Below are 23981 nucleotides of genomic sequence, written 5' to 3'. Positions count from 1 at the left end.
TAGACAGTTCTGAACATAATAGAGAAAAGAATTTCCCTGAGATTTGAAGTCAGTTGATACACTTAATAAATTGTGTTTTCTCAAATCTATCACTCACTGGACTGCATTACCTTATTCTGTCATATGTAAAGCTGAATTTTGAAGACATATAAAGGAAATCAGATCACATAGGACACTTTTCGTATTTTCAGGCCTTAAAACTTCATGTACTTTATCTCATGTTTACCTCATATATTTGCCAATCACGGTTCCTTGAAGAGTTATAAGACAACGCACATTAAAATGTAGGACAAGTTCAAACCAAATGCAATTGTTGGTTGAGGAGCAATTGTTGAGAACCAGGTGAATTTTTAGCTTGGTTTAAACCAAACCAGAGTCGTAGAGAATGAACAGCTCTGCTAAGCAAAGTGCCTGTGTGGCTACATGTGCAGGCTGACCTCTGGATAATACAGAGGTCTGCTAACTAGGGATGCAAATGCCCAGCTGGCAAGGATGCAGTACATCAGGAGAGGGCTGAGGACATGGGATTCACACAGACATTTGTGAGGGTAGTGACACCTGGGCATCCCTTCAGATTTCATGCTTTCAAACCCTGAGGCTCTTTCAAGGATTTTTGCCGCTACGCTCTGTCATGCCAATCAGAGCATTTCATTGTAGTTTAGGACTCTATGTGTGAAAAAAAAATCACAGAAAAAGCCCTGCCTAGAAAGGTTTATATTCTTAATAGGTCTGAGAATCCGTGAGCACATTTAAAAAGTAATATAAGACAGGGAGGAGAATCTGAGGACGATGATCAGAGCTGCGAGAGCCAAACAGAGTAGCTGAAGGTACACAATGAATCACTAATAATACTATTGGTAGGTATTATGAAAAATGGCTCCTCTTTGACTATTTCAATACAATATTCAAGCAGAAAGATTGAATTATTTACTTTTTAGAACACCAACAAACATATTTGTTCTAACAACAGCTAAGCAACCTGTTTGGGAAAATGCACAAATATAATACATAGCAGATTCTGCAATAATGAACACTCCCTCTTTGTCTGTAGCAGAATAAAAGGATACAGCTTCCAAGAAAGCTGGCTAGAGCAAACACATCTGCATGATAGGGCCAGATTCTCAGACTGTATAAATCATCTGCAATTGAAGTCAGTTTAGCTAATTGTACTAGCAGAGTACTTTGACTATTTATTATTTAGAAAGAAGATAGTAGAAAAGAAATCAGCTTTGCTTACAAGTTTTATCACGGGTGCTTTGCCAATAAACAATACAGCCCCTTAAGTATTAGAAATATCCTTTTATCTTGTTAATGTTATAAGACATGATACTCCTCTCATCAGCAGCAAACACACATATTGTTTATGAAATTGCATACTGCCTTTAGGCATGTTATAATCTTATTTTTGCTCATTAAAATGTCAAGGCAGAGCATTTTCAACTCAAAATATGTAAAAAACCCCGCTCTTGTCTGTCCTCAAAAATCACTTGCTTTTGTATCTCTCGGTTTTAAGAAGAAAATCATTAGCCTTCCTGCTCACAAAAAGTAAGCACTCCTATTTGAGCTGGTTCCCTGTTGGCTCCAGATCAGCGCAGCTAGCTGGGGCCCAGAAATGCCGCCAGGGTAGCTTAGACCCTGGTAACATCCAGTCCTTCAACAATGCAAGTAAACAACTGAAGTATGTCCTGAGAGTTGCTAATACAAATTGAATGTTCCTTGACCCAGAAAATGGACTGTACTCAGTAGAGGAGATGCCATTCATCAAGGCTTTGTTTCTCCCTTATTTGAAACACTTTTGGTCTGAGTCCCTTTTGGTCATAGCCCCTGTACCTGACATTGTCTCTAGCAAATCTACACAACATCATCTGAACCGTGTCTGTTGAAGTCCTTCTTTTAAACCAATGTGAGAGTCAAATAATTTGGAAATTTGCTCTAAGAAGCTGCAAGGAAGAAAAAATGGCTCCTTACAGAAGGTGGATGTTTATCTCGCAGCAGAGTGAAATCTGTTGACAGAGCATTTTTAGTCTGCATACTAAACAAAATAGCTACATTTTATAAGGCTTGCAGGATTCAAGCTGGCTTGATGGCTCATTCCAGCTCTGTTAATACCCTGAATTACTTGTAGTGGATCTAATGACACTGTTACACCAGTGTAAAGAAGGGGATAGAGAACAGCAAGCAATATTTTTTTTATTTATTGCTAGTCCAGTAGCAACATAGCAAACAGCTGATGTCTGAAAATAAGGGCTTGGTTATATGGTGAGTCAGTGAATTCGGGTTGATAAGTAGGACTCATTTATTAATTTATGCTGGAAAATAGTTAAGAGTGGAAATGTACAAACAAGGCCCCACACTGCCCAGGAGCCTCTGCTGCTGGCAGGGTTGGCTGGCAGTGACAGAGAGGACAACAAGACCAAGCCTGTTGGGAAACCACCTGATTCACCTGATGTGTGCACACTGGGTGCTCAGCAGCCCCTGCTCCATCCTTCCCAGGCTCTTCTACTGAGCTAAGTGCTAATGTAGGCAGGCTGGAGAATCAAGGGGAAAATTGTTCCTAGATGTCAGGGAGCATTTAGGAGCCTGAATAAAGTACTCTGTGGGGTGGATGCATATCTTTGTAATTGCAAAGCTAGGGATTGTGAAACAGCTCAAATCACATCTTTACGATTTTTGTGGGAACTTCTTAAATGAAAATTGTAGAAAAGCATTGGGTGCTTCCAACAATTGCATCAAATAGAGTCCTGGTGAGGGCAGGTGCAATTCCCATTCAGAGCAAAAGCAGTGGCACGTAGCTAACACTAGCAATGAATTTGAATAGCTGTTCTTTTACTGCCTTCTGTTTTCTGCTTACAGCAGCTAAAGAGTTGTAGTATAGGGGAATTAGGAATGGAGGAGTGCTGATAACAGAGCTTCCTGATCCCTTGAAGCTTGAACATTCAGTGACTTGGAGGAAAATTGAGATTGTGCAGCAAGATACAGGGAAAAAAAGGTTAATCAAGCTCTGAGGTTGAGCTATTGCACTTATCTCTACCTTGCCTGTAGGGTTAGTATGTGCAGCCACTGTGAATTTGTGTGGCTGATAAAAGGCTTTTAACCAGAAACAAAAATTTTTCCCTTATTCTAATTTCAAACCACAGGAACATCCTGGCTTTAATATCAAGGGCTCATGTTCCTGAAGTATCAACATTGTGAAGTCTCATGATGCTACCATGAGTCTAGAAAACCTCCTGTGCTTTTGAGAATGTTATTTTTATTTAAATGAAAGCAAATTGCAGCCTTGTTCACAATGGAGAAAATGTGAAAGTCTTAGGAGATTTATTTAAAATACGTTTCTTAAAGCCTTCTTGTGCTTGGTTTAGGGGTTGTTTCAGTCTCAATACATGATTTTTCACTGAAAAGTTGAAGTATTGAGTGTAGGACAAACCCAGCTGCAGGGCTTTTTCACAACGTTTTGTAATGTGTCTTCATAAGGTTTAACTTTGGATTCATTCACTCTGCAGAAATAAAGTGTAAATATTAAAATTTGCATACGCTTCTCTCTGTTGAAAGATTTGATTCCCACCTCAGGGGAATGTTATAGCAGCTGTAGCATCACAAGTGCTTTAACTCAGTTTACAGCAGACCAAAACCAGACATATATTACATATTACCTGTATTTAATTACATTTGAAATCTGAGAATAGGGATAATCCACAGCAAATTTCAAAATGAGGAGATGGTGATATTTAAGTAAGGGAAGCAATGCTTACTCAAGTGTAGTCTAATAATTACTTAAGCTTTTATGGTTTTGTAGTTTATACAATAAGTATAACAACCAGCTCTTGCCCTTGCCTGGGCCAACTTTTGCTAAGTAAACAATCACATACCATTGCCCTATTTCAAATTCTCTCATGAGCCTAATATGAGAAAGGAAAGTTGGATCTGATCTTAAAACCTGATGCCAATCTTCTGTGGCCCTGTATATTCCCTCCTATGCATGAAGAGAATAAAACCTGATCTGAGAGGTATTTTTAACAATAGAGGTGTGTAATTAGCTGTGCAAAATGCTACATTTTGCCAATATTCTTCATTTTCTCCAAGTCACTTCTCCACACATATAACCTATTGTGGATGTAATAGTCCCAGACTTCCACTGGTGTTTTAGGTATGCAACAGAAGCCACACATGCAGGTGTCTTCCAGTCTGAATGCAAGTGGGCATGAAATCTGTGTTTTAGCTAAAGAAAGGGATGCTTATCTTGTCTGGGAATTATTTAACCACAGGAACCCAGGATGGTTCTCAGTGAGTTTCAGAAAGGACTATCAGCTTGCAGAACTGCAGAGGTGCCTCCCAAATATGTGAAGGTAACTTGCTCAACTCATTCTTGGGGATGTGTCCTCTGAACATTCTGGGAGGGAATGCACAGAATCCACAGTTTCATGCCCTTTAGTGTTTACCCATAAGTTTGGGCAGGTATAGCCTGAATGCTGGACTATTCTTTTTTGAAAACTTGACTTTTCTGCTTGGGGGAGGAAAAGCTGCTGGTAGATCCCTCAACTGGTAAATGGCTGTGCACAGGATAATGGGATAAGGATAGTAAATGCAAAGCTTCTTAAAATGTACTGCATTCATTATCCAAACTAGCAGGACTGTTGTTTCATGATAAAACAAATACTGTATTGCACAGCTTAGGTTTCCTTCTCTGGCAGGAACAGCATTTTGAAATTTAATTAGCTTCATGTGGCACTGTAGAAATGGATGGCAAATCAATAACGGATGCCATTCCAGTCACCTTGTGGTGTTGTAATTCTCTGTGTTTTGCTACACTAATTAGGTCTGCCTTCAGTGAGAAATGTTTCAGGAGCAAGGAGGTGAATTATTGTTGAGTTCCTGGCTGTCACTGGGGAGATGAAGTAATCTCAGAACTGACTAACCTCAGTGACTTCAGGAGCTAGTATCTTAACATCCAAGAGGAAAAGGGAAGATCTCACATTCTCATGGTGCAGTTTACAGTGAATTTTAGGCTCAGTCAGTCCATGGCTTAAGCTTCAGATGAAAAAGCATCAGAAACCATAAACAGCACTTACCTCATAGTTGGCATTTAATTACTTAATTGCTCTTATTTTTACATTCCCCTACAGAGTGAGAGTTTCTTGCAAATAGGTATTTCCTTCCTTTGGATCCAGGGCTCCTCCTCTGAACCCAAGTGAGTTGTGGGTGCAGAGAGGTGCATCTGAGATGGGCCCCAGGTTCTGATGCCTCCCTACTCCCAAAGCCATTGTGAAGGAACAGCTCAGGAAGTAGAATGCAGTTTGCTCCCATGTAGCAAACCCATACACTGTTAACTGGAGCCAACAGCAGCTCCTTGTCCATTTATTTGACTCTGGGGTTTTATTGGGAAACACTGGGTAGAGAGCTGGTGTCTCCCTCTCCAGGAACACGCTGCTTGCTTCTGAAGGTGGAGGAGATGCTTTCCCCCAGAGTGTCTGGACTCTCCAACAGTGTGCTGTCAGCCACATCATAAAGAAAATGGATGGATAAGGAACAGAATCTAGGGAGAGCAAGCACTCTGAGGCCGCTATGTCAGTGTGACGTACCAGCTCCATGCTTTTTTTGGGAAAGCATGTAAACTCCCTCCCTTTATATTAGTGTGAATTATGATTCCAAATAATCATTGCTTCCAACATAAACAGTTTCTAATATAAACCATTCCTGCTGGTTACCACAGACAGCCCGAGCAGCATGGAAAATTTCAGTTGTTACATCACAGTCACCCAGAGAATAGCAGTGGTGATTGAAATTATTTTGCAGTGGTTTGAATAATGCTGAGTGAAAGGTGATACAGAATTATTGCACTTCACAGAGGGCAAACACAAAGCAGACTCAGAGCTGCCTTTCCTTTTACCTGGCCCCTCCTTGTAGGATGTTGGAGCTGACAAACCTACAAATTCGTGTGTGTAATTTCCTAATCATGTCAGTGACTCATCCAGAACCCCTCTCAGCCTTATACATAACTGGGGAAGAGCATGAAAAATGAGAGGATGGCTGATATGGCACAAGAGAATTTACAGATAAAGAATTTGAGTTAACAACTCCAATTAAGTAATGCCTTATTGTGGTGCTTGATAATCTGACAATCAATATAATACAACATACAAGAACATATGTGAATGTGTGTTTACTAGTGTTAATTAATGCATTAACTATCAATTGGCCAACTAATTACACTCTTACTGCTGTTAAGACTTCTGTCCTTAAAAAAATAAAGTAGAATTTCTTAGTCAAAGCTAATCAAATGCATATAATCTTAAATGTACATAATAAAAAATGCATATAATCTTTGTTTCTGCCAAATTCAAGAACTTTAAGTATATCAAATATATTCACTGAATTCACTTGTCATGTACCACCATTTAACAGCTATTCCTGTAATGGCTTTACAGACTGATTAAGTACTCTTAGAGGATGAATAATGCTCTAAGTTCCCTCACGCTTGAATACAAAGGGTGTATTCTCCCATGCCCACAACTTTCAGCAATACTTCTTTGCTGCTGTACCTGCAAATAAAGACCAAGAGAAGCATTTTTTAAGACTATCAAGTTTATTGTCCATCAGAAAGCATATGTAGGGTAGGTTGTTTCTGATCAGGATCTGCTTTCTTTGCTCAGAAATTGCTGGTTAAATTTTAAGGTCAGTTTTATTGTTTAGGTGGTTTAAGGTCTAACAGCATCTCCCAAGTTCATTTGGTAACAGCACACCCCAAAACCAGGAGCCTTGCATTGCTTTTAGAGTAGAAAAGATAGTAATTATAATTGGTTTATTTGTTGCAGCTGCAGAAACTGAAGCGATCCCTCTCCTTCAAGACTAAAAGCTTGCGGAGTAAAAGTGCAGACAATTTCTTCCAGAGGACTAATAGTGATGTGAAACTGCAAGTAGACTTGATGCCTGAGGTGAGCACAAGCACTGGGCAGCTCCCCAACTCAGACAGCCAGGCATCTTCACCCACCAGAGCCCAACAGCTGCCAGAAAACAGCAAGACTCACATCTTCCAGGAGCACATCTTCAAAAAACCAACCTTCTGTGATGTCTGCAACCATATGATTGTTGGTAAGAAGCATTTTGTTTAAAATCTCATGTGTGTCCCTGCTAGAAGCTACAGGATGACCTTTCTCTAATTTCTGTGACTCCAGAAGTCTCCTTGGGAATATTCATGCAAAGAGGTTCTGGATTTGTGTCATATCTGCCACAGACTAACATTTACTGGCAGATGTCTTGCCTTGTAGACACGTACTGTAATCACAAATTACAGGTGAGGGATTCAGCTGGAATCAAACTCTTCTGTCATCCAGGTTATACTGAGCACCAAGCACAAGTTGTATGCTGCACTAGAAGCAGCAGAAATCCATATTGCAAGGGTGTGCACTATCCTCCCTTTTTCCTACAGCAGTAATTTTAACTTTCTTCCTCCTCACGTCTGTCCTCACGCACTGCATCACCCCCAGTTCCCTTTCACTGTGGTGACCATACCTACCTCCCCCAGCTGTCCCACATGTCACTTAAGGGACAAGAAGTAGCATCTGCTGGGTGGTAGGCTCTTATCTGCTTGTGTGGGTGTGGTTGTTGGCTGTCTAGGATGAATATTTTGGGAGACCAGGTCAAAAACCAAATATAACAACTGAATTTACATTGCAGAATTTCTTGGGATTATTCTACCTGATCCCTCCTATGCACAAAACCTCACACTAACTTTATACCTTTGAAAGATAGGCCTATTTGCTCTCTGAAGTGGTCCATGAGTATGTAAGTTCCAGCCAGGGACTGACTGACTGACAGACAGGAGAAAATTTTGCTATTGTCTCTAGTGTGCAGAAAAAACCTCCCTGCTGAGCCCTGCTTGTAAGGTAATTTTCAGTGCAGTGTGAAGACCTAAAAAGCCAGCCTTCATGCAGATCATCCATGGGGCTATGTAAGGAGAGGTCAAAAGAGAAGTGCAAGTGCCTGGAGGTGTAGAACCTGCATGGCTACCACAGTGGGAAGCTGCAGGAGTTGCTATTCAGCAGTCTGATCCTGGAAATTCACATGCTCATGGCTTGTGCTGTGCACATGATTTGGTCTTCCTGCTTACTTACCATCTCCTTGTCCCAGCACAGTAGAGCAGGAGTAAATTCAGTGGCAGTTTACCAATGTGAAAGTGAGTGACACAACTTCCAAGCTTTTAGGCAGGACAGGGAGCTAAATGTGCTAATGATTTAGCTTCATGTAGAAGTAGTAAGGGTCTTTGAGTACAAAATATTGTCTGAAATTTGTATAACTTACTGTCAGGAACTTACATCCCCTGGCATGGAAGTCACTGCCTTTTAGGTAACAGTATGGTAGGCTCTTGAAAGATGCTGATAGGACTAATCAACATTTTTCAAATGAGGGTGCTCAGCGTTCCCCACTTCTGTGAGGAATTTGTGGTCTTTGGAAAAGGCAGCTGTCTACAGAACATTAAAATTGATGCAAGACAATCTTGCTTCCACAAATTAACTTATATTCTCACTTCACCACAGCTGTACTGAATCCAAGGAAACTAAGGAATTTTAATCACTTTTTTTTGGTGTCATTTTTCCAGTCTTTTAAGGTTGTTTTCTACTTGAAGTGGTAAAATAAATTAAAGAGAGAAGCAGTAAAGTATCAGTATCAGGGAAGTTCACAGTCCAGAACTTGACAGGAAGTCTGGAAAAGTAGTTAATTGAAATAACTTTATATATGGGAAAGGCCCAGAAGTTGTCTCCTTCAGTAATGTGGATGGATATTCTATCAAAGCTTATTTTCACAAATATATACTGCAAATATAAGTTCCTTGAATTTCTGGCAGCTTCTTGTGAAGTTGTATGGAGATAAATATCATCACAAATCTGCATGACTCAGCACTAGTGTTTCAAAATAGTGCTGCTCATGACGGATTATTGCTGGCAGCAAACTTTGCAGAGAGTAAATCCAGTTCATAAACATTCCTGCCCTTCTCCTTTGCTGGGCAATCTGTGTCCGCCTGGAATAGGAAAGTCCTGAAGCACAGCTCTAGGCTTCAAAACATCAGCTTTAACCCCCTGTGCTTTCTGAATTTTTTTCTGTTCTCTCTGCTGAGGGCTTTGTTTTTCTGTTCTGTGTCTTAGCCACTTCATTAGCTGAAGAAGCCTCTTATAATTGCTGAAGAAACTAATGTGACCTATTTTGTCTGGTAGCAGTCTGAGTCAGGTGAATTGCTCTGACCTCCTCCAGCTCATCTTTGCTTGGAGGTAAGGCAGAGAAGATGTTGGGAGTTTTACCTTAAGATGCCTTAGACTGTAGATACCCTGATTTTCATAGACAAACATCTTCTCTATTCCTGCCATCTTCTCTTTTTGGTCCTTACTGCATTTGTGCCTGGTTTTGCTGTATTGTTATTTAAGTAGCATGGTAAATCTCGATGTTAACTGTTTGCTGTTCAATTAATCCATATAGGTTGTGCAACTGTGGGTTATAGGAATAGAAAAGCAAAACAGGCAGCTTTCAGAAAGCCCTGTCAAGCCTGCTCCCAAAGACAGACTGAAAAAGTCTCATTTCTGTTCAGGGACTCTGACTGCTTGAAACGTGGAGCCGATTTGTTCTCTCTATTTGCGTTTTTCACAGGCAGTGACATTGAAGAGTAATGAGTCTATGACTTTAAATTCCTCATTGATGAGAATAAAGGCAAAGACAGATACATGTTTTCAAGGCTGGAGGAAGGACTCCAGGAAAATTGTTTCTTGACTTTAGATGGCTTTAATTTTGCCACCAAGAATGATTCCAGGCTCACCTTAAATGGCACTCTGATCCATGAACTAAGCAGCTCTTTTTGGTACACGGCAGCGTAAAGAGCAGCGCACAGCATGAATGTGCAGCGACTGCTTCAGTCTCACTCATGTGGCAGAATCCGTCTGTAGCTTCAGAGTGAGCAGGACACATGGAGCAGAGGCAGCAGGTTCCCTGTGCTGCTCTTTTCACAGCAAAATTAAAGAACTTGAAACATTCATTTACTAGAAAAAAATACGCGCATCATCTCTCTTTGATCCCTGGGCACTAGGAGCCAAATACTGCCCTTGGGATGCAGTGCAATCAATATATATATATATATATATGTATATATATATATATATGAGTAAATTTACTCTTTCAAATGTTTTTCATGCAGCCCAGAGTACAATGCAACATATTCAAAAGAGAATCTGTTTATTGATGTGATTTCAAAAAAGAAAAAAGAGTATTAATAGTGTGCTTCATACCGCGCTTTGAAGGCAGGAGTTGGAGGACTGTTCCTATTAATTGTACTAGACTGAGACTCCAGTTCCACCTCAGTAAACAGAAGAAAAATTTGATACAGAGGCAGTAATTTTCTGTCAAATGAAATAATGGAGGAAATTTCACATTTGAGGGAGCTTTGAAGAGTGCATGCCGAATCCATTTTACATTAATGGGGCCTTCTTATAGCATCTAATTCTCCAATAAAATCATCATTCCTAATAATGAATTCAACAGTAACAATTCACATAATTTCAGAGCAAATCAATAGTGTGTTGGAGCAGACTCTGCACTCCTTTCTCCCACTCACTGTTTTGCTGCTGTGAGTGCCTGGCATCGGTTAGTTTAGGACTGGGGTTTCAGCTGCATGGAGGGCTACATATTTTCCTAAACATATCCACCCTTGAACATCCTCTCGCAGTATGTCTCTTAGAAAACCATTAATTTGCTGGTTTTAGTAGTAGTATTTATTACTATTTTAATATCTAACCCCAGCAAGGGAAAATTTTGAAAATCAAAGTGTCTTGTGGAATGTATTACTAGATCATCATTTAGGAGACACTGGTTTTATGGGGTTTTTACTTTACATCACAGTTAAAAGAAAACCATGTCAGATACCTCAGATACCTTCTTATCTACCATTTTCTGTGATTAACAAGAATGTGGTAAGCTTTGGCAATGGCAAATTAAGGGAGGCAAAAGCACCTAGCACCAGCGAAGATAGATACTGTAAAATTAATGTTGCTTCGGATTATGGTCCTATGTCTTATCTTATTATGTCTTATGGTCTTATGATCAGAAGCAAGTTCTTGCTTTTCTTCAGTCTCTGGTGTGTCATCAATCATCTCTGTGACAATTTACTGTTGAAGAAAACATGATGTCAGTACTCTAGAGTTGTAAAACATTGTGCATTTTCTAAGAAAAACCTCCATCTGTAGAATTCTCAACGTTTTACTCATTTGCAGATCATTTCCTGTGCTGATTCACATGGAAAAAATGTTATTTTCCATATATTCCAAGCATATTACATGCAATTAATGTATTCCCATCAAAGTCAAATAGAAGTAATGAAGCAAAAAGAGAAAGTGCTTTGCTTTTAAAAATATATTACTTTGTAGTCAATCTTTCAAAGCTGTGTTTTAAAGAAATATATCCCTGTTTTTATTGTATCTTTCTTTGTGTTTCCAAAGTATGTGTAACTGTTTCACTCCATTCTTAACCTTAACTATGGCACAAAATTTTAATCAAACACCTGGGTTTTTTTGGCATACCTGTTAGAGCATGTTTGCCTGGAACAAACTTGCAGGAAGGGCAGAAAAAATTGTGGTTTGCAATGTCCAGTAAGTCAAAACCAGGTCCTTCTGGGTCATGCCACCCCTGACATATATGCATTTATAGGTGTTCTCAAGGCAACTGAGTTTCTGGTTTGGATGTAGATTTTCTGAGCCTTTGCAACTCTGGTGGTAAATAACTCAGTATCTGTCCTCTTGGGGAGCTAACCAGATTGCAGTTAGAGAAACCTGTAGAAAACAAATAAGCAAGTAAAAAAGATAAAACCAAGACATGGCTGTAGCATAGCGTCCTTTGAGTCTATTAATCAGTAGCGCTTAAGCAGTGAAGTTGTGTTATCCCTTCAGAATTTTCTCACTCCTACCTCCGTCTGTTCTGGTTTAGCCAGTCATTCTGGAGGTTCAGTCAGCCAAAAAAGTACCATGAATAATTCTTTCTCACTTCATCTTTTAGAAGCAGCCCATATTTCTTTATTTCACTGTGCAGTTGTGGCCGCTAGAAATTTCAACCACTTTTATCCCCAAAGCTGTATTGTAAAATCCTCCAGAAAGTTAGGGTCAAAGTTGATTAAATGGGCAAGCTTTTCAAATGCAGGAAGAAAGGAAAGAAAGAGGTCTAGATTGAAGCTATGAAGCCTTTTTCTGTTAGATTCTGCATTTGAACTTCTTCTCTTAGACTATCAGTAACTGCGACTAATAAGTATTGGAAAAACTCCATGGTTAGAGGAAGTGTTTATATAACTGTAATTTATGTGGATGTTTATTAAATATAGAAAAATTTCACAGGAACTATGACACAGTGCTTTCTGCCTCCAGTCTGATCAGCTCTCTCCTAAAAAATGTGCTTGACTTTTTTTAAGCTTGCTGCCTCATTTCATGAAGTAGGAATTCTGGTTTGGTCCAAACCTGCCTATATCCAGCTTTACCCAGGTAGACAAAGGTGCAGTAAATGGTCACAGATTGATCACCACTTTTTGGCAGCAAGACAAAGTAGAAGTACTCCTGGAAGCACGACTGTAACTGGCTTTTTCCAAGGCTATGGTAGTTTGGAAGGCACTTTGGACAGACATCTTGGAAAAAACATAAAAAGACATTTTTATTTATCTTGCAGGATGAATGATAAAAATAATGTTATTCATTCAGTCCTGCCCTCCACTCTTCCTAGTCTCTCTGGCATCCCAACACAGATGACCTTGAGGGAAGAAATTTGTGTTGCCACTTCATCAGAACAGAGTTGTCCCCTATAGAGAAGGGTAAAGATCTTCCAGCAAGAGGGACATACCCTTGGAGCAGGGCTTGTGTAGTCACAGCCAAGCCTTCCCACATCTATCCTCCAGAGACATTATTACTACTACAGCATAAATTTGTTTTGTTTATTATTAAGAGTTTCCCTATTGAAAGAAACTTTCAAAAGCTGCTGAATCTTTTTTTTTTATTTATTTGTGAGGAAAAATCATAAAATGCTGCCTGACCAATCTGACAGCCTTCCATGATGGCATGACTGGCTGGGTAGGTGAGGGGAGAGTGATGGATATTGACGACCTTGACTTCAGCAAGGCTTTTGACACTGTCTCACATAACATCCTTGTAGGCAAGCTCAGGAAGTGTTGGATGAGTGGATGTTACTATGGATTGGGAACTGGTTGAATGGTAGAGACAGAGAGTCTAGTTGGAGGCTCATTACTAGTGGTGGGACCAGGTCCAGCCTTGTACAACGCATTCATCCATGACTTGGATGAAGGGACGGATGCATCCTCAGCAAATTCACTGACGTTCCAAAACCAGGAGGAGTGGCCGATACCCCAGAGTCCTGTGCTGACACTCAGTGAGACCTGGACAGCTTGGAGAGCTGTATGGATGGAAAGATCCAGAAATTCAACAGAGGCAAACACAGGGTCCTGCACCTGGGGAGGAATAATCCCAGGCATCAATGCAGGCTGGGAGCTGACCTGCTGGAAAGCAGCTCTGCAGGTCCCAGTGGACAACAGTCCCAAGCTGTCCAAAAGCCAGCAGTGTCCTTGTGACCAAGAAGGCCAATGGTATCCTGGAGTGCATTAGGAAGAGCTTTGCCAGCAGGCTGAGGGAGGTGATCCTGCCCTGGTGAGGCCTCATCTGGAGTGCTGTGTCCAGTTCTGGGCTCCCGGGGCAGGAAGTACATGGAGCTCCTGGAGCAGGTCCAGCGGATGGCTGAAAAGATGATTGGGGGCCTGGAGCACCTCACTTAGAGGACAGGCTAAAGGAGCTGGTTGTTCAGCCTGGAGTAAAGACAGCTGAGAGGGGATGCCATCAATATCTATAAGTACCTGAAGGGAGGTTTGAAAGAGGATGAAGCCAGGCTCAGCAGTGCTCTGGGAGAGGACAAGGGACAACAGGCCCAAACTGAAACAGGAAGATCCATCTGAAAATGAGGAAGAACTTATTTACTGTGAGAGTTACGGAACTCTGGACCAGGTTGTCCAGAGAAGTTGTGAGGTTTCATGTTACAGAGATATTCAAGGCCCACTGGGCCATTATCCTGTGCAACCTGCTCTAATAGAACCTGATTCAGCAGGAGATTGGACTAAATGATCTCCAGATGACATTTCCAAACGCAGTCACTCTGTGATTCATTGAAAAAGGGCCATTGTGTAACCTTTTCAGTAACTGGTACTAGGTGCCATCCCATATATTACTAAGTGATCTACAATCCCTGCCTCTACCTCCTCCTTCCTCCCACTAAATTTATTCCTGGATTTAGGACACTCCATTTCAGTTGATGACAATGAATGGCTCTGGGTGCTTATAACTTCTAGCACTTTTGAGAGTCAGTGTGAGTGACTATTGTTTAAGTCATCTCCCTCTGCTGTCCTAAGGTTTATGGGAAACAGAAAATTTCTATTTTTTTAACACACATCTGCTAAAAATTGGTGTAAAATAATAATTTTACCCTATTAGAGTGAAATTGAACCTGGCTTATCCTGCAGTCTCTTTCTTGAGTTAATATGTCTCCATAAGCACAGACCTCTCCACTTCTGAGTGGAGCCCTGTAAGAAGGGCCAAACAAAGGCCTTCTGGAAATATGAAGTACTAATTTACCCAAACTGTACAGCGTGCATTTAACTGTTAGTTATAGACCAGTCAGGTAAAGGTAATATCATCTGGACTCTCCAAAATTTCCCAACAGTTGATATTCTGTCTGTTAGAATAAATAAAGTGGGAATAAAGAGAAGTGAAGATGTAGAAACACATATGGTATGTGCAGTATAGATATGCCCCATCTACTTCTACTCCTATTTTTTGATAAATGTGACAAAAATATCCAATTCATGAAGTCCCACATTTGTAGAAAAGCTACAGAGAGCCACACATTATCCCTGCATCAAATCATTACTTTTCTTTGTTAACAAAGAGTTAAAACATGCTCTCAAGCAAATATTGAAAAGAAAATATTTAGTTTGTTTATCCTCTGGGAGGGCTTCCTCCTCTGAGATGAGGCAAGAATGTTATCAGTAAATTGGATAATCAGGAACTGCTTAGCTGAGAAAAGAGGGTGGAAATATATTATAAATTCTAATTTGTCCTTGAACAGCATCAGACATGTTTCACATTTGTTACAAGATAATTTTCAAGCTCACTTTAATTTGGGGGAAATTGCTATTAATATGAAACTGCAGTTAATCCCTCAGTCAAAAGAGACTTTAAAAAATGTTGACCAACATTTGCTGTTGAATTAGATGGAGAACAACAAGCATTTCTAGCACATCTACAATTAATATTTTAATATTATGTTAGCCATGGTGATTTTAAACCAAAAAATACATTAAAACCACCAAACACCCTATTCAGTAGTGAGTAGGCTCCTGGTACCATTGCTCCTGGTATCAGCTCTAGTGAAGAACATAATGGCAAGCTCAAGGTTTTTTAAAGGCCAAGGGATGAAGCAGAATGCAAGTGCAGTTTTTATGTCCTGCTATGTACTTTTCCAGAGCTCACATGGGATATTGGGTGTTTACAGATAAGCAAATTAAGTGCATCTTCTTTCAAGCTGACCTTCTTGTAAAAACGTTATTTTTCTCTTTAGAGTCCTTATCTACCAGAGTGTGACTGTTATGTGGATAATTACAATGCTGAATAGCTGGCAAAAGCATTATCCAGAAGCAAAATTATTAGAAGCTTTACCTTACTCCGAGTTGCAGAAATCTTAAAATGAGGCACTTAACAGAAATGCTTCTGCAAGAAATAGCACACTGCCATCATGTAGAGTAAAATGCCTACCCACATTTGCTTGTTGCTGTCCTTAATATAGAAGGATGTCTCAGGGAGCAGTGATCCTTGCGGCTCACATGGATCATCGCATGTTTTCCTGCTTTGGTAATAGGAGTGAAAGTTACTGCAACTTCACCAATGCTCTTCTCTGATCTGCTGAAATTTCAGTTTTCCAGGTATACAGAGCTGTTTTCCCCCTTGACATAAGTTTATCTTGTACACTGAAGGATGGTGCAAACACATGAGTCCTGGCTTTTAATTCTGAAGACAGGCTCAGTTAAAAATGACATGTGGTTGAAAATTGTGGCTTCACTGTAGTTTACTTTAGAACATGCATGGAGTTAGCTATGTCCATCATTTGAGAGAGGTTTTTCTTATTTGTTTAAATAGTAATTGGTGCCACATGTAGGTGTGCTCTGGGCCAGTACTGCTATGTGTCAAATAATGAATTCTCTCAGGTTATAATATCTGTTTACAGCAGCAAGGTGAGATATTGCCTTTCTTGCAGTGTTTAATACACTGTTAAAAATTCCAATGCGGAGAGCATCTGGGTACCAGGTTTTATTGAAGAAACAATGACATTACAGATTTTACCCTATTTATTTTTTCTTACACTAGCTTCCTCCCTCCCCACCAGCCTTTCATTCCCTAAGTCTCCCCTTCCCTGCATGGAGGGGTCACTACTAGTGACATTGGGACAGAAAGTCATTTTTTATTCCTGCTGTGATGCTGCTTGAAGTTGCCCATCTCAGGCACAGTTCCCGGGCATCCCCTGGCTTTGATGTCCGTCACTGATGTACAACATTGATGTCCATGACTTCTTCATCTTCGGGATCTTCCTGCATTTCCCAGATCCCTACCCAGGTCAGGATCTTCACCTTTGGCCCCCTTCTTCTTTCTGAGAACACTTCTTTCTTTCAGGAACTTTTGGCACCAAATATTCTTTCTGGAAACCAAGCTCACAGTTCCTCCAGTGTAAATAATGTTTGTGCATAAGTACAGCGCATAATCAGCCTTTTAACTAGTGCTCTGGTCTCCTGTCTCTTTATTAATTGCAGGATTTGGGATACACTGCTTTTGTTTAGTCACAGTGTTATCAACATTTCCAGCAGCTAATAGTGGTTGCATCTTGCAAGTAGCAGCCTCTTGTCTGAGAGTTCAGGGGTTCAGTTTCATGCACTTACACAGCAGTTACCTGCTGCCTGTTCTGTTCACAATTTCACCTGTTCTTTGCCAGTGACAGCTCCTAAATCTCAATACCTGTATTGACATTCAGTTCTGTGCCAGTACCTTCTGACACATTGATCTGCTCTTTGCTGGACTTTTGTTATATGTTACAGCTTTGTACACTATACAACTGTACAACAGACATAATGCCTGCTGAGCCTTTTGCTGTCCCTCTGGATTTCACTACCCTGATAGTGGTAGCACAATTATGGTCAATATTAATTAAGGTTTTTTGAACAACAGACCACACAGCCATGCTGGTCCAAACCATATGTAGATGAGAAAAATCTATGGCTTGTGTTGGCTTGGCTTGTTGCTACTGGAAGCCAGGGTGAATTCAGGTAGGGCAAATACTGTCTAAGTATGGACAGCTTATGAGTGGTGCATTGGATTATTCATGTTGATTGACAAAATCTTAAAAAGCAGATCTTTGGTGATTTTGATTAATGATTTAATTATTTAGCAATAGAGTGAAAATTCAGCTTAATGTCCCCATTTTTTTCACTGTCCAGATTGACCCTTGGGCAGGTAATGTTCTTTTTACTTTGCTGAGCTACATAAACTTCTGTAAAATCACTTGACAGAAGTTTTTCATATTCATTTAATTATTAATTGGTGCCTTATGGAAGTGTACCTGTAGGTGTGCTTTAGGCCAGTACGGCTATGTGTCAAGTAATGAATTCTTTCAGGTTATAAGAGTAGAAGGCTGAGATTGCCTCTTTGACATTTGTAAATGAAATGTTTTTACTGCCCAGCCTGTGTGATTTCACTGAAATCAGTAGCTATTTCTGGAAAAAATTACCAACACCCTGCCTCACCTCACTCTCCCCCAGCCTGCACTTGGTGTGAAAGGTTTCACTTGAATGTTTTTCCATTGCTTGGAAATCAGAAAGAATTCACAGAAAACAGGAACAGATATTGGAAGGGGCTGCTGAGCCAAGTGGTGGTGTCACTGTTCCTGGAAGTGATTAAGGAAAGAATGGATGTAGCTTTCAGTGCCATGGTCTGGTTGACAGGGTGATGTTAGGTCATAGGTTGGATTGCTGACCTCAGAGGTCTTTCCCAAACTAGTTGATTCTGTGATTTTATATTCTTCATGTGGAAAAGAAACTGAAACACATTTTGCTATAAAATGTGGTTGTAAAATTCTTAAATGTAGAAGCACATTGTGACTTACTGTAGAAATAACTTCCCTGAAAACTGATCCCACCAAAATGGTGTAACTAGCCAGTTACTTATGGTGGTGCCCTGAATTCCCTCTAGTCCAAGCAAATCATGCTGCCAATGCACCTGTAGCTTCTGATGAGATCCTCCTTAGCTATGTGTGATCCAAGGGAAGAAATGGCTTTGGAACAGAAATCTGTGCCTGTGGCCAAATCCTGACCAAGCACTAGATTTTAGTCACATGGTGTCACATCTTACCTTATCTTCTGTTATCTTGTCTTACTCCACTTCCCATCTGTATCACTAGCTACTGTAAAATGGAAAAAAGAGGGAGGAAGATGAATTGTTGTCCTGTTAAGTCACACTTCAGTACTTTGCATGCAAGGCCCATTGCTGCAGCAGGCACTGCCAGTCAGTTTGTGCCAACACAGACTTGCAACAACACTGGGAGCTTGCACTGGTGAGGGAATGGTTTTAGTGCAGGAGGAAAGGGCCCAACCCCTCAGTAAATCTGAAACAGCAGAAGGCCAGTGAACAACCACATATATATATATATATATATATATATATGTATATGTATATATGTATATATGTATATATATATATATATAATGGGAACTAACCGTCCTATAGTTCTAATTGATTTTTCTGATCTTCTGGCAAATAGCAGTTTCTCATTTTCACTGATGACGATGGAGCCACATAAGCAGCAAGCTTATGTCAAAAATCCCTTTGCAGAGAAGAGAGGACATCAAATCCCTTTGCTAAGGACATACTGTTCTTTTGTTCTGTAATTCTTTTCCCACATTTTCAGCAAGCTCATGGTCCTGGTCTTCATTTCACATCATAGTTTTTTGTTCAGATTTCTGATTTCTGTTTTCCAGCTCCTCTGTAATGATACAAGACCCTTGGAAGATAAAGGTTTTGGCACATGTGAGCAGCCTTACAAAATTCAGCTGCTTTTTCAAAGCATTCAAAACACAGGGGAAAAAAAAGGCTGCAACTAATGACTTTTCATTTCAACACAGGTGTAAATAACCTGAGCCTGTCAAAGTGGAAATCTTGTTTGAAATCTGACTTTCATCATCTTCACCTCAGCAAGAGTTACTTAAGATGCTATGTTTACTAATACTACTGAGACCAAGATCAGCCATTCATCTCTGCTTGTCCTCATTTGAAAAAACACACCAAGCTTAATTTCTCCATGTTCCCTTGTCCTTTTTAGTTCTGCCACCATCCCCTCACATAGTCAAGTTTATGCCTGTCCTCTCTGGAATGTTTTCCTTTTCAGCAAAGCAGCCCAGTTCAAGGACCTATAAGCACAGGTTCATCAATCTTGAAAATTATCCAGAAGAGTAGGCAACAATAAATCAGTGCCAGTTTTTTCAAAGCACGGAATGTTAGACATGATTTAGCATGTTTAGTGTTTAGGGGACAGGGACTTTTTCTTTCAATAATAGCTGTTGGTTTATTTACCATGGTGTTCCAGCATCCTAATTAACATTTAGATGATCAAAAACCTGAGATGATATTTTAAGAAGTGCGGAGGCGGATATTTCCTTTCAGGGATAGACTTTTATAGCAAAGCTGCTGAATATGTGAAAAATGCATTTTGAAAAAAATTCTTATGGCCAAATTTTTAAAAGTTTTTATTTTAGCAGGGATATTTTTCACCTCTATAACCGTCTTGCAAAAAACCTGCCTATTACTGCCTCATTTTTTTCTCAGCATGTCATTTCTAAAGAAAACTATGCCACTAGGAAGTCAATTCTAATTTTATGCACTGTTATGTAGCCTGCCTACACATAAGGCAACTTTTCTTGCTGTTTAAACATTGGATATTGTTATGGAGAAACTGGGGTAGCACTCAAATGGACCCACACCTCTCAATGAGATATAATCTAAAATTTATTCATTTGAAAGGATAGGTACCATGATTGGATATCAAGTCCTACTCTACAGAACAGAAATATACAAGCTCCAGCTTCTCTACACACCCTGTTTGGTTTAGAGTGGCACAAGGTAAATTCATGGGAACAGGACACTTCAGGCAGTCAAGACCTGGCAGCTTGCTCCCAGGTTCAGAGGTTCCTCCTCTCATGTGGTTGGACATCCCTGTACAATGTGCCTCATCCCAAGAAATTATAAGTTTAACGGGCCCAAAGCTCTGTACTTTTTGAGCTGGCAGATTTAACTGCAAAAAAAAATCCAACCCACCACTGAATAAAGAAAAAAATATCATTACTAAAGAATAACTCTGGGTCCATCAATTTAAATTCTCAATCAGGTATCTGGCAGCAATGACTTCCAGTGTTCAGGCCTCTAGGGTGGCTGGGGAAATCTATGTTCAGGCTTTGATCTGTGGCTCACCTGATGAACAGGTGAGGATCTGAGCCTCTGTACTCTCCAAAATGCCAGCGTGGGAAAGTGATGGGGCAGCATCAGTTAAAAAAATATAATCAGAAGTGTGCCAGGCATTAGGAGAGAATGTAGTTCCCAAGGTGGCAGGAGGCACTCAGGGAAGCTGAGGCTGAGGAAGGGTGAGAAAAGGACTTCCCAGCTCATTCTTACAAACCAGTCTGGTGGTTTGGATGAATTATGCTCAAGGTTTTTAAAGATCTGGATATCTCATGTAGAAAATGTTATTTTCTGATCTTCTCACAGCTCTTGTTTGAGATAGAGCATGAGAAGGAGAAGTGCTTGTCCAGCAGTAGCCAGGCACAGGGGCAGGAAGCTGCTACAGAGGAATTTTTACAAATGGTCATCTCTTTCAGCATCAGAGCTTTTATGTAAAACCAATTAATTAAAATCTAAGAAGAGGGCATGAGAGTAGAGTGCACAAAGATTTAGATACAACTGCAGAGGCACCAGTCCCGTTTTGGGGATTTCCTCTTTTTAAGGTGACATCCTAAACCCTTCACTGCTGCAATACTGGCCCAGTTTGCTTAAAATTCTCCATTTCCCATAAACTTTGGCATGGATGAAGCTTTCTGGTGACAACCGTAAATGCATTTAGGGAGAAAGGGGCAAGACACTCATTATTTTTATCAGCCTCCCACAGCAGAAGTTGAAGTTCTATGGACATCATGTAATTTTTAATATATTTCTTTTTGAAATTTTAAATCAAAACAATTTCTGAGTGGTATGTTCCTCTCAGCTGGAATAATAAAAAAATAGTGGTTGGGCCATAGGTAGATTAGCTGGAGGTGACAGTCTCTCTGTGTCTCTTTCCCTTCCTCTTTCTGTCTTTTATAGACCTGAACATTATTATGCTCTCCTTTCTGTTTTTTTCCCCACTTTGGCATAAGTGCCTAATATAGTTATGTTTATACAGCCAGTATAACATCATGTTGTTACCAACATCTGCAGTTTTCTTTGAAATTTCTCCAGGCTGTAGGGCTCGTTCTCCCTCTCCGGTTATTAGTCTTATGCTGAGACTTGGAACAACAGGCAAAAAGCATCAGCCAGCAGTGCTGTGGCCATAGAGGGGATGACACAGGTTCCTCCCTTTGTGTGTCTGTAACAAGCAGATTCTCATTTGCGTTCCTTAGGAAAAATGTGACTTTCCTGAAATGCACAGTAGTTACTAAACTGCTTTTGTAAGGAAACACAGGAAAAAAAGAGTTGGAATCAAATTCTGCCCTGTTCCCTCTGTCTTTCTCTGCCTACAAATATTTCCGTTCACCTATATTGAGGTGTTCTGTTTCCATTTAGGCTTCCTCCAAAAAAGATTTAAATTTATAAAAGTGATGCACTGTGTCCTTTTAGTGGTATTTAAGGTCATATTATCAGAACAGTTTAAGATTCAATTTTCCATGACTGTTCTGGAAAACCTAGCCTCTGGTTTAGATATTCAAATGGGAGCTGACCCAGTCACAGAGTATTTCTAGTGAGGTGTTATTAAACATGACCTGCTTCTCAAAACAATGCATCCTTCCAGACCTAGGTGCCTGGATACATTAGCTGATAGCTGAAGAAAATTACTGGGCAGAACCTCATTTGTAAGTTTATTTAAGACCTACTCAGTATTCTGGCCTGAAATGTCCTCTTTTTTTTCCAGTGAAATACTGTTTCTTTTGTCAGTTTTGCCTTTTTTACTGTTTGAAAAAGGAATACCAGCCTCTACAGACTTGGAGATAGTTGATACATTAATGACTAGGACGCAGAGGACATTTATTCTAATGTCTGTGTGGTTTTTTTCTCTGTGTGAATTTCATGACCACAGAGACACTACTTCATTGACCAAAGAGGACGCGTTAAGTGATCATGAACGCTATAAGTCAGCTAAACATGTCCAGTAATTTCCATTCTAAATTCCCACTTTTCGAATTTTCAATTTTTATAACTTAAAAACCAGCATCTGGGCCAAAATAATATTAGTGCAACCTCTGACAGTTTTACCCCTTATTCCCCTAAATGAGAGACATCTCATACAAGTTTTGGCAAGGGACAAAGACAGTGAGCCCATAAGAAAACTCATGAGACCGTTAATCACTTTGTATTTGGAATAAGGTAACATGGGACTCAAGAGATGATGCTTAAGACACACACTGACTGAGGAAAGTAGAAAATAAATGTTAAATAGAACTGCCCATTCATCAAACACTGTCTGCTCTGTTTGGTGAATGAAGAAGTAGTGTGCCTTGAATAAAAATAGTGAAAATCACATCCCCAGACAGCAACCAAAAAGCAACTGAGCAGAACTTTGTTCTGTCCTGCTCAGTATTTACCAACCAGTTTAAGTAACCTTAGTAAGGGTTTTTGGAGCAGAAGGTAGGAGGGATGATTACTTTTTAAAGGTAATAGCAAAGCTATCAAAGCTGTTAGTTTACTCCCCCCTTTGAGTGAAAACCAGAGAAAAAGGTAGTTAGGTTACTCCAAGTGAAGCTTAATTGTAAAGCCTTCAGTTCCCATATTTCTGATCCACCACTGACTGAAATTATTCCAGGTGGACTAAGATAAGCAGTGACTACTGCATGTGAGCATCAGTAGCTTCCAGCTTTGCTTTAAGGTTCGTATAGGGGAATATCTGCTGGTGGGAATACACAGTGGGCTGCAATCAAACCATCAGCTATTTAAGGGGACAGAAATCAACCTAGACAGCGATGGTCAGGCTTGCAGATCATCAGTGTGTGCTCAGCACATGTCCCAGAGGAGACTGTGTTAGTGTCTGAGATTTCACTAATTGGAACACTGCACCTTCCAGACAGTGCTTTAACCAGCTCATGTGTGAACCCTCTCCTTACCCTTCCCCTGCCCTATGCTTCAATCCACAAAAAGATTAACCCAGTGGGAGTAAGCACGCCACAGAAAGGCTTACAGCTTCAAACAAGGCCTGGTACCCTCTGGCAACAAAGGAAAATTATCCTCAAATAGTCTCTATTGTGTTGTTGTAGCTATTGCTATTATTGTTACTATCTTTGTCACTGTAATTTATTTTTTTTTTTACTTTTATGAGTCATTAATACCACTTATTTTCTAGTATTTAATGTTTGTTCAGACCAATTTCCTAACTTTCTTATGATTTCCAGGGGAATTTATTGGGAAATGATGTTTCAACACATTGCTATATCCTGTGCCACTACTTTAGGCATAATGAAATAACTCTCTTATACCAGTGCATGACTGTGGAACTGTCACTGTACTCATTCAGCTTTAAATAACATCCTTTCAAGATCTGTGTTCTTCCTGCTTTTTCACGATTTTAAACTACCAGATATCTCCTAAAACCTGCCCCATTCAGGCATCTGCATGGTCAATAAGTGTGCATAAATA

At 40.1% G+C, this 23981-nt stretch overlaps 1 protein-coding gene across 2 annotated transcripts in view; it reads left to right on the top strand.

Annotated features, from left to right (window-relative positions):
• STAC (SH3 and cysteine rich domain) overlaps nt 1–23981 on the top strand; it is a 71056-nt gene that overhangs the window by 17522 nt on the left and 29553 nt on the right. For both annotated transcript variants that reach the window (XM_054274132.1, XM_054274131.1), the window contains one exon: nt 6810–7086. In XM_054274132.1, coding sequence (XP_054130107.1) covers nt 6810–7086 — 277 coding nt within the window. The remainder of the gene's footprint in view (nt 1–6809; nt 7087–23981) is intronic.

The sequence above is a fragment of the Melozone crissalis genome, unplaced genomic scaffold (genome assembly GCF_028551555.1).
Source record: "Melozone crissalis strain CALT ecotype California unplaced genomic scaffold, PUWL_Pcris_2 ptg000016l_1, whole genome shotgun sequence".
In the NCBI taxonomy this organism is placed as follows: domain Eukaryota; kingdom Metazoa; phylum Chordata; class Aves; order Passeriformes; family Passerellidae; genus Melozone; species Melozone crissalis.
Note: the sequence above shows the minus strand (reverse complement) of the source record. Positions and strands in the feature narration are given on the sequence as shown.